Genomic DNA, 11,486 nt, shown 5'->3' with positions numbered 1-11,486 from the left:
TTAATGAAATAACAAGCGACCCTATCGTGTCCAATTCGTTTAGTGCTTGCTGGCATACGCAGCTGTGATGCAACCTTTTGCATTTCTTTTGTCCCTAATGTGATTGGTTCAACGCCAGGAACACATTAGTCTACTGTGTTGGTTGTGACGTAATAAACGTGACTTGGAACTTGAACATCCAGGGCTCACGTGTGGTTGCAACTTTACTGCAATGTATTGTACTGCTTATGAACATGAAGCCAACCAGGCCAGCATTTGCCGGAAACATTTCATTGTGTATAATTTGGTAAGCTAAATACACAAAACCAGGTTTCACAAAATTGAGACCATAGAAATGTAAATACGTAACAGCATATTTTTAAATTTAGCTGATCAGGAACTGTCATGAAATATACAATGATTGTATCACGTTTATGTTTCGTATGACTGCAATTATCTTTATGAAAAGATGGGGAAAGAGAAACAATGTCGGCCTAAAAAGAATTTTCCTCAAACCACAAAAAGTATAATTAAAAAAAAACTCTCTGTATGTCAAAAAAGCATGCCTTCAAAATAACACGAGTCAAAATAATTATAAGCAGCGTGGAACTCGTTTGTGATTTGCGAGCAATACAACGCCAATAGCCATGCAGAGCTACAGAAACGCACGTCAACTGCCTTAAAGGAAACAGCAAATAACACATGCAAGCTGCGTCGAAATATCAATACCACTTTGCTTTACGGATAATAACACAACAAGTCGTGCGATGCGAACTTTTCAAGCGTAGTTTATACAGGAAACTCATATACAACCGCACAGTGCAAATGTTTCAGTCTTTCAAGGAAGATTGGCCGCACATTCTTCGCAATACGTCTCCTCTTGATGCATCGCGAAACCCTCACCCTCCAGGTGGCGCCCACACTCGAAGCAGGTGAAACACTCGACATGCCAGGCTAACTCCTCGAACGCGATCATCTTTGTTTCCTTGATTCCTTTAAAACAATTCAATTGGCTTAATTTTTGATACCTCGAAACAACTATTCAATGAATAAAAAGTTAAGAAATATGTGTAGCGTATGTAACGATGCTTATCAACCACATTGAAAGTGAAATAAATACAGTATTGTTGGCTACTGGAAATGATATGTTTTTGTGTTGAGACGTAACTGCATGTCGTTTGTTGAACAATAATATTACAAAAAATGTTCGAAAACTGTAAGCCTATAATCGCCAATCACAAAATGCAGAAGTTATTAAACCTGAAATCGGGTCCCCACACTTGTTACATTTCTTAGAAAATTTGTTCTTGTGGCAGTTCACGCAGAAAGGCTGCTCATCGTGCGTGATAAACTGTTCCCCCGATATACCCTTTTCGCATCCAGCACACAGAAAACAGGCGGCGTGAAATGTCTTGTCCTTGTAAGCCACACCCTTCGACTTGATGATCTGTGAAGTTAATTTAACAAGTTACACAAGTGCAGGGGCAATGTAAAAGGAAATGCAATAAGCAATACAAAAAGCAATGCAAAAGGCAAGAGGTTTTGAGAAATTCCAGTTGCCTGATAAAAAAAGCATTTTTATTTTGGCAGTTATATGAAAATATTTCATTTATTTGGAAAAACAAACTCAAACGTAAATTGCAGTTCTTCCGCATTCGTTACATGAACCGCATTTATAAGATAAACGTCACCTAACTGCCAGGAACAACCCACTTTATTGCAATTCATTATCATGTGAAGAAAGAAATCAATCGACGCCTGTTTATAGGCAAGCTTGCAGTCTGCAATGCAGCCCATGATTTGCAACAATCTGTCATTGAGAGGAATAGTTTTCCTGTGCTCTTAGCACGGGACATACCTTCGTGCGCGTGTGTGCCTATTGACTTAATTGCACTAACATCTTTAAAGGATGCAACGAATTAATTAGTTGTGAGCACGGGCAGCTGTCAGAGGAGAAACAGCGAGGCCGCGCGACCTTTGTGGGCGCATTCGGGAACGATGACGAATAATTGCCGTGGTAACCGCCCACGTCACGAACGTCATCAATTTTAACTTGAAGGGGAACGCGGGGTCTTTAACAGTGGATTGAACCAAGGGTATCAGATTTCAAACCGATTAAGAAAACCTTGGGTCAAACCTAATAAAACGATAAAGTGATCATCTGCATCTAATTTGCTGACCTGTGAATCGAGATTGAAGTCGAGCGTTCAAATCGTGCATTCAGAGCAATAAAATATCAGTGATTCTTTGTATAAAAAACATCACAGCTGAATACTTTTTGACGGCGTTACGTGCGAACCTTTTTGCAACTGTGGCATTTGTTTGCCAAACGAGATTCGAAGCAATCCTGGCAGAAATAACCGTCGCTCCTCTTCACGAAACTCTTTTTCCCAATCGATGCGTTGCAGGTGGTGCAGCAGAAACAATTCTCGTGATAACTTTTCCCTTCGTATTCCATTCTCTTTGATCCTGCGCAACGAGTAGGAAAGATTTGGGTCAACTTTGGTTTAAAATTGCCTAATTACACAAGTCCTTTTTCAACGCAAAACAGAAAATCTACACATTTGAAAGATTGAGATTGTTACTTGAAGTTAAATATTTTTGTTATATATTTTTTGTTTATTACATATAATTTGTTTTGTTTCTTTTGTGTATTGTAATTGTTTATTATATATTTTTAGGGGAGTAAGCCCACCACACTTTCTAGCTTTTATGAATTTAGCAAGTAGCAAGTTGGGCTTGTTATTCCACAGAAAAATATCCGCAATAACAGAACCAATATATTGGTTATGAAGCAATTTACGGCAATACATCATTTAGTTTTGAAATGACAAAATAATAAACCTCGTGCCTACAAAACACAGTTTATTTCATAAATCATGTCTCTTCAGTTCTCATTCAAATATAATCTAGTCTTTTTATATTGTAATTTTGAAAGAACAAGTAGCGGTGGAAAAAGGTGGATTTTAGGAAGAAAACCTTGATTATTGTCAGAATTGATTTAATCCCAGGTCAGATTAAGAACCTACAGTGGGGCCAAATCCCACGGGCCCGAGGTTCGATGAACTTAACCGCACAACTATATTTGCCGTTGATGCAAGTCGTTTATTAGCCACATCATATGCATCGACGTTTCTTCCTGAAAATGGTTTAAACGATTACCTGCTTTAAATGTCTTCCGGCAGGTGGTGCACTTGGGCATAAACTTGTCCTCATAGCAGCGCTCGCAAATAAACTTGTTGTCCTTGTAGATAAACTTTTGGTCGGTGAGACACCGATCACAACCGTTGCAGCTGAAGCAGCTGTCATGGAAGTGGAAGTCCTTGTATGAGATGTCCTGCAAGGGTGCGAAGCGAATTCAATTACGCTCGTGTTGACGTGAATAATTTGCCTTTTGGCAAAGTCACATAAATGATGTACGCACCCACAAGGACAACTTGGCGGATTTTGGCGCTGCCAAGTCTTTTCCTCGCTAAAGTTACGTCAATCATACCATGATCCACGAGTAATTGGGAAATATACTCGGTCTATTACTCTTTAGATTTTCATGCAATGACTTGTTGTATAATGTACTTTTTACATCAACCAGGGAATTTTTAATGAATATCAAACAGAATCTTTCCACGTATTCGCTACAACGACAAATATTTGTAGCAGTGTATAAATTAAGGGTTGCATTGACAGGAATTCACCCAACGGGCTTGTAATAGAACAAAAGTTGATCAATGCAAATCTAGGGTTGTTAATGTATCGACCTAAGACTAATCCAGACTGTACACTTCCAGCAGTGTTTAAAATATGCGTGCAGAGTTAAATCCAGGGTCGACAGGAAAGCAATTGGCTTCGCTCTATACATAGCTACCACCGCCAACGGGAGTCTCGAATGGTAATTCAATTCCTAGGCAGCATTATGCAGCCACATGCGCGGAAATTGTGCATGGCGCCGGCCGAAGGCAGACACCACGGCCTCTGCGTGCTCCGGACGGCCTAATCCGTCCGATTACGAGTCCAAGTGCCCCTGGGGCCAGGCGCGGGCGCTTCTTACCCTGCTATCGGTCGAGATGATCCGGAGGCATTTGTTGCACGAGTTGCAGTACAAGGTTTCGTAGCAGTTGACACAAAATTTGCTGGAATCCTACCAACAAAGAAAAACGCATTATTTTGGCGCGTCAAATATTGCACTCAGCTCGACCTCGCCTCCGCGCGCTGTCCGTGACGTAACGCCACCAAAATGACGAAAGATAAATACTGCGTCACACAAATGCTCTGCGCACTTCCGCCCGTATCGTTTTGTACAAACCCTTTGAAGTATATTAAAGCCACGTTGATGCAAAATACCCCAAAACAAAGTCCTCTTTATCATATTGTTGATTAAATTTATATGTCTCAATTGAACTATTAACTGCTAAATGACCTTGACTCCACTTTTGTACGGGCACAAATTCGTAATTACACATAAACCAAAGGACGCATCACAAATATTGCATAACTTTGTTTGACAACAAATAAGTTAATAGTACGATGGTGAAGCTGATGTTTACTAGCAAGTTTTGAAACGCTTAAAACAGAATAACAAACCTTCATCAAATATTGTTTTCCCATCAACGACTCCATGCACTTGCCGCAATTAGGCACACTTGCGCTTCGTTCCAATCTTACACTCATTTTTCTGTGTTGTGGGTCTCGTTGGTCGGCGTGCACCTCCACTAGTCGACAGAGCAATTGCCAAAGCTGAGTTGTCCCCACAGATGCTCTCGCAACACGCAAACCCCTCTCTTGAGCTTGCGTCACAGGCTAAAAATGTCGCGAACCTCAAGCTGGGGTCTTATCTTCAATGCAGCGAATGAGACGATGCAAGACTTAGGCGAAGCCAGCAGTTGAAGTTGTGCTCTAATTTAATCTATTTGCGGAAACCTATTTGACCAGGTTTTATACCAGGCACCACACTGCCTCCTCGAATGTCAGCTTCGTGAATAAACAAACGTGTGTTACTGAAACAACGCAATGTTTGCTTAACAACGCTGTACGAATATATGACCCCTGAAGTTAATAAACAGCTATTATCGGGGTAAATGATGGATAGGTCAACAAATTCCCCAAAACAATCCTTAATCCACAGCAATAGTGACGCAAAATACCGGTGAGGTTGTTTGTGCTGCAGTAAGTGCCAAACAGTGCGTTTTGTACAGCGCCGGATGATAGCAGATGTTCTACTAAATACAGTACAAACGTACAGTGGTTTCTCAGCATTCGGGAAAGGACATTATCAACCACTTGGTATCCAATATATAATCTTCGCAAGTGTGACTTCAAAAAAAGAGCGGGAGTTTAAATCGAATAGTGTCGCAAATATGAATGAAACAAACAGTTCCATCAAGCATTGTCACGGTGACATTCGTAATGGAGAAACGGTTTCCCAATGCAACGCGACATTCATACACCCTCACTAAACAAACAAGTCGATCTGAATCACCGACAAAGCTCTACTGTCTCACTTTGCAAAGTAAGGTTCAGTGCACACTTGGATTAACAAGCTCTAATACATCTTGTCTTCATGGCACGCCTTTATCTGAAGCCTTCCGTGAAAACACAGTCGGTTGTGTTGACAAAACACGCGCGAACCTCGTGTTCCTCTCCCACCACACCGGGACCAGCGACTTTGGAAACAGCGAAAGTCTGACATTTGACGTCACTGCATATCCGCTTACAGCTGAGGTCCGAGATTGCGCGTTGAGCACGTACAAGGATTTCTGCGTTTCGCTGCTACCCGGGTGGTGCAGTGACAACGCCAGGCAATGCTACATATGGTAACAACATAAAAAAGTCAGTATGGACTATTTGGTAAACCCACGCGGAAAATAAATCGCTATCAGCAATTTACGTGAGTGGGTTACTACTGCGTTGTTCTTTCTACTAAACTGTGTCAAATCGCCCACTTAACGATTACATGCAAAAAATTTCCAAATTCGTCGTGTTGGTGTTGTATGCAAAGGCAGTAAGGTATTACATTCCTCGCATAGCTGCTGCAACGCGCAGTTCAATTAAAACGCGGTTTTAATTCTGAATGATCGGCATATTATAGCCTATATTTAACAGTAAGGGTAAAAGTAAAATTAAAATGTAGAAAGTAAAAAAAACGAAATTATCACGATCCATTGCTCTACCCTCATGACGCATCCTGCGTTACTTCGCTTGTACTAAAGGTTCAACAAGATGTTATACTCATAATCGGCTTTATCGCGGTTTCATGTAAAAGTCTTCCGTTCCACGTGACCACGCGGTTTTGCGTTACGCATGACTGAACTCGACAACAGTCGTCGTGGAGACGAAAACTACGCCCAGCGGCCTGAATAGAGCAACTTACGGCATGTTTATCGAACCAACATTGGCGGCGTTCGAACAAGTTCCAAAGAGTGGTTGTAAAAGTACATGCGCTGCGAGGCACCGGTTCGTCGCCTACACGTACAGTTGTTTACTTTTATGATTCCTAAAGACCTTAATCGGATGTTTGTTTCTTGCAAGGACAAAAATCTTCAACGAACAGTTTGTCAAAATATCAATTGCGCACTTCTTGCATAAGTTCCAAACAATATTGCTGATATGGAATTGAAGCAACTAACCAATGTGACGTTTTTACCACATAACTGAAAACCTAACCGCGTAACCGGCAACGCCTGGTCACGTATTATTTATAGGAGAAGAGGTACACGGATTTGTGCTCACCTACTTTAAACATCGAGTCTATTGAGCCATGATCATGTCGAATAAATCAATAAATCAATACACTTGTCCTGGGCAACTCGTCAGGAAATCAAATATCTTTTGGTCGTATTATTTTACTGTAATAGCTTGTGATTCAATTTGGCCTTTCTCCAATTTTTCTTGACTTGTGCAAACTAGTTTCTGTAATTCCCTAGCCTACACTTTATGCATCTGACAGTTATCTGAAGTCAAACATTTTGTTGAAGTCAAACAACTTTTCAGCGCTTAACACTTCTTTACAGCCATTGTTCGTATAGCGCTGGCCCAAATCCACTGAACCCATAACCACACTCACACAGAAAGGCGACATGGCGTTAGTTGATCAATGTGTAAACATGCCCTTTTTCTAATACTCCGGGATTTCTTGGTGACTATTCATCAGCCGCTGACCTTTTACCAACGTTCTCGCTTCAGCGATAATAACCTGAAAGCGTTGAGACTCGCTGCAAAAATATTGTTTACAACAACAAGCACTTACGTTGCCAACCAAATACCACTTCTTATTCATGATTGTCCTGTGTTTATTATGTTTTGTCGGTGTTGCATTAAGTTCAACCTATTTGGTCCACAACATAATTCAACCACTTGGTGACTCCTTAGTGTGGAGCAAATTACTTTGTTTACCACTCAAAACCGTGGTTACTGTTTAATCAGTGGTAAGCAGTGGCACGGAGAATATACGTTTATGCTTTACGGAGTAAGCGAAACCTCACAGTTGATATATAAACACATCTAGTACCCAAAGAGACAACCTCGAACGAGGAAACATGAGGATTTCAATGCGTGGTAAGGCTCATGTCAAAATTACGTCAATTTCCTTTCGTCAGATTCGAGGGTTTCCTCTTGGTCTTGGCGTTTTGTTGAATGGCTTAAACTTGCGTTTCCTTATTTCCCAGTTGGGTTGTTCGACAAAGTTCCTATGATGCCAAAGCCCACGGGTTCTGACTTGTTTTTGTAAAATTTGCTAGCAATGGATTTGTATTCACGTCTGTAATTGGCAATTGTTGGCAAGTGGTAGGTCATCAACCCTGAAGGTTATCAAAGTTAAATTTTGTGAACCCATATAACTTCTTACATTACTAACAAATACATCGCATTGACCTTATTTTCTCATCAGACATATAACTTATTATTGCTACAAAATACGTAGACTAATGCATCCTACTAAAGCTTCATAAATCCATTTTATCTGTTCATTGTCTGATATTAACGGCTCAGTCTTATTGAATACATGAGTTCTGCGCTTAACAAGAACTATTATTCCATCAAACGCAGAAAACTATTTTCATTCAGACATCATCATCCCTCTCAGCGCATCGTTACGCTTAAAGTCGCCACAAAACCAACACTACATTCTCTTCTTAAAAATTCGCCGCTGCGACGCCTTATTTGGTTTCAAGCGGGCCCTCGGCGCTTTTTAGCGGATTACATCAGACCGCGCAGATCACGCTTTGCCGAAATACATTTGGGCCTTTTATCTGGAATCGGATTTGAACTTTACAGAAAAGATCTGCATTGTTAATTGTATGACTATTTTAGGGAAAAAACGTTGAACTCAAAAATTTGCAACAACTCACAAGTTTATGCATTTCATGCTTTCCTGACATAATGCATTACGGCAGTTTGTTTAATGTCTTTTTTAACCAATGTTCGTTATCATTAAAAAACAAAAGACTTTTACAATTCCACAACACTTGACGCAATGCGTTGTCTTCAATTACTCACCAATTTTAAACCATTTTATGTGATGTGTAATAATGGTTGCACTGTCATACATTTTTTGGGTCAAGTTTCATTCAATCGCACCAAAAACAAACCGGTTTTAATTTACCCATTCCGGGACTCGAACCCGTGCTGTCCGGTTTTTTAAGAAAGTTCGTTGTTTCCTTAGCGACATCTGCTGGTAAATAGTTTCCTTCATTATTGCCACTTGAGCATAACAAGAGTATCTAGGGCTGGCGCAGAAAACGTTGCCGACATATGCCAAGGCGTTCAACCTGTACCAGGTAGAAAACTTGATCGCGATTCTTGCCCAGAATAATATGTATTCAAAACCTTGTGTAATAAAAACATATTGCAACAATATTCGACAACCAAACAAAAAAAGGCAGAAACCGGACGCAAGCAATGCTCTTAACTAACCCAGACGTTGTAATGGCCATTGGTACAGGAAATGTAATCCAAATTCCCATATTTTGTTTTTGCAAAACCATTTACAATGACGAAGTTTACCCTCAGAAGAACAGCTTGTAAAACGCCTAGATTCTACAACAACCACTCTAACAACCACCGTTTGCAATTTGTTAAGTCAAAAACCGTTCTTTTGTTATTTTAAAAATACTCGTTTAGGTGAATCGGTTTAGGTTTCTTTCCCAGAGCTGAGCTGATAAAAGTTTGCGATACATCAATGGACAATCGTGATTAACCTCCCGGAACTTATCTTCCGGATGAAGGAGCCTTCCTGGTATTTGTAACGTGACACTTTTGTTTCCGGAAAAAAACACCAAGTCGACGAAAGGTTTGCCATTTATTGGTCGATATGGGGCTCCTGTGTTGAACCGGTCGTGTTTAGTGGCAGTTTTTGTGTTTTGCACTGCACAGTTTTGGCCAACTTTGGAAATTCAAAAAAAAGTTTGTTGGTGACGTCAAAAATATTTCATTTGAATTCTGATTTTTAAACAAATGGATGCAAAAATTAGTTTATTAGATACAAAAATATTGCGAACTACATTTTAATGTTTGAATTGTATTCATATATATACGTTGGTATTGAAACTTTTTGAAATACAGAAACTCAAGTGCCACTTCAAATCAAATACTTATTAGCGATAATGCTGACGCAGTGTTAACCGCCATATGGAGTAAACAACTCGTACATTGTAATAATGTTAATCACTGGCCACGCCGGTGTGATTTCTAGGATCGATGGGGTGCATTAAATATTCCATATTCCAAATCATGTGTGATTAGCGTAATTGCTTAAAACGTGTCATGACCAAATTATTAAAGAACAGTGGCTTTCGGTGGTACTAAAATAGACATATAGTGACATGTATATTTCTCTTATCCTTTCTCTATTACCTTCCTGCTGACTAGGCTTTTACGTCTTTGGTTTTGTCGATTAAGATTTGCAATTTAAAAGCCTTTGTGATGCGAATTATTCGTCTCAAATGATATTTTAAATAATTCCTGAAATGGTAAGGTTATAATGGTTTGTGATTTGCATTTTGTATTAATTTGACGTTTGCATCAATTCGTGTTGCGATGGCGCTGATGTCGCAGAATCAAGTTACCCTTCTCGGTTGAAACGTGTGAGCTCTTTATGTATATATGACTTGAACGTGTGTACGTGCCAAGGTCGTGGGTGTTGGCGCAGGAGGGAAACGTCGAATCAAATCACGTCTGGAGAAGAATACGCGACGAGTTGACATTTCCCACTTCTCTACTTGTCAACGTGCTGAAAGTTCCAAACGGCAGCAACACAATAACAAAACGAGCTGTGCCACAAATATCGACCAACCACAATTTTTTAACGACAAAGATGTTGAAATCACAAACCACTGTGACATTATACCAATTTAGTCATCATTTAACACGCGGCAACTTCTGTTGCTCTCAAACCAGGTTTTTAGTTGCAAAGCAATATGCTTTTGATAATTACCTTCTTGGGGGTTTTCAAGGCGTTTTTTTAAGTTCAAATGGGCAAATACATACTGTATCACAATACTGGCTTGAACAATGAAGAATAAAATTTCACCTTCACTTTGAAAATCAGACGGTCTACTGCCTTGTTTTAAATTGTACCATGCTATATAAAAGTTTCCTTGTGCAATACAGGAATAGCCAAACAGCAAACATAATCGTTAAGTGTGTTAAGTGTTCATTAACTGCATAAAATCAATATAGGAAAACAAAAAATTCGCTTTGCAGCTCTTCGTGTTTCGTTTTTTAGAGAGCTTTCAAATGGTTAATCACTTAACGGGAGTTCTGACTTGCGTCCAAAAACCAGCGCGCAGGAATTCTCCATTAATCACGAAGACACGTCACGTCCGGTAAGTTTCGAAATATCGCAAGACGCGCTGTGCTGAAGTTTTGATGACGTTGATGTGATTGATTGACACCCGTAGGTAGTCAGGTCATGTTTGGGTTATTCGTTACAACTTACTGAACAACGAGCTGTTGTCATAAGACGAACGCTTTTGCCTGGCGCACACGTTGATTGATGTTCGCCTGTTTGCGGCTTGCTGCATTAGCGAAGCGATCGTGGTGTGTTTTAACGGCCGGCGCTCTTGCGTCCTATAAAAAGCAAGACGACGCACGCTATGGTTTAAGTCTCGGCGAACCGGGTTTTTCATCATAGTCGCTGATACGTGATGCTGCCAATCAGCACGAATGGTGCCAAAAATACAAATCGCATCCCAGAAATAGGGATGATTGTAAGAAAACGACGGACCCGCTTGTCACGGCATTTTCTAGAAACGTCGAAATGTCATACATTTTTCTTCAGTTGAATTACAGGGATCATTTGTCACGCAATCCTAAAGGGACTTCTCAATCTTGATCAAGGCTCTGTCTCCATTTTCGCCATCTTACAGGAATCAACCCCATCTTCTAATCAAAATCGATCGTTTAACAATTGCATCAGGATCTGGGCTTCTTCCTTTTGGCTCTTCTCATGATTAATTTAAGATGTTTGTGTCCCAGACACGATCACGCAATCTTGAACTGAGTTCTGTTATATTTAA

At 40.2% G+C, this 11,486-nt stretch overlaps 1 protein-coding gene across 1 annotated transcript; it reads right to left on the bottom strand.

Annotated features, from left to right (window-relative positions):
- Positions 1-254: 254 nt before the first annotated feature.
- Positions 255-5,839, bottom strand: LOC145893838 (four and a half LIM domains protein 5-like). The gene is made up of 6 exons (XM_082982203.1): positions 4,558-5,839; positions 4,025-4,114; positions 3,142-3,316; positions 2,279-2,448; positions 1,240-1,426; positions 255-972 (listed from the first exon to the last, which is right to left on the bottom strand). The coding sequence occupies exons 1-6, from the start codon at positions 4,642-4,644 to the stop codon at positions 818-820; spliced, it is 864 nt and encodes a 287-aa protein (XP_082838329.1). The 5' UTR covers positions 4,645-5,839; the 3' UTR covers positions 255-817.
- Positions 5,840-11,486: the final 5,647 nt, after the last annotated feature.

This window comes from Ascidia mentula, chromosome 3 (genome assembly GCF_947561715.1).
Source record: "Ascidia mentula chromosome 3, kaAscMent1.1, whole genome shotgun sequence".
In the NCBI taxonomy this organism is placed as follows: Eukaryota; Metazoa; Chordata; class Ascidiacea; order Phlebobranchia; family Ascidiidae; genus Ascidia; species Ascidia mentula.
This window is presented reverse-complemented; position numbering and strand designations above follow the sequence as displayed.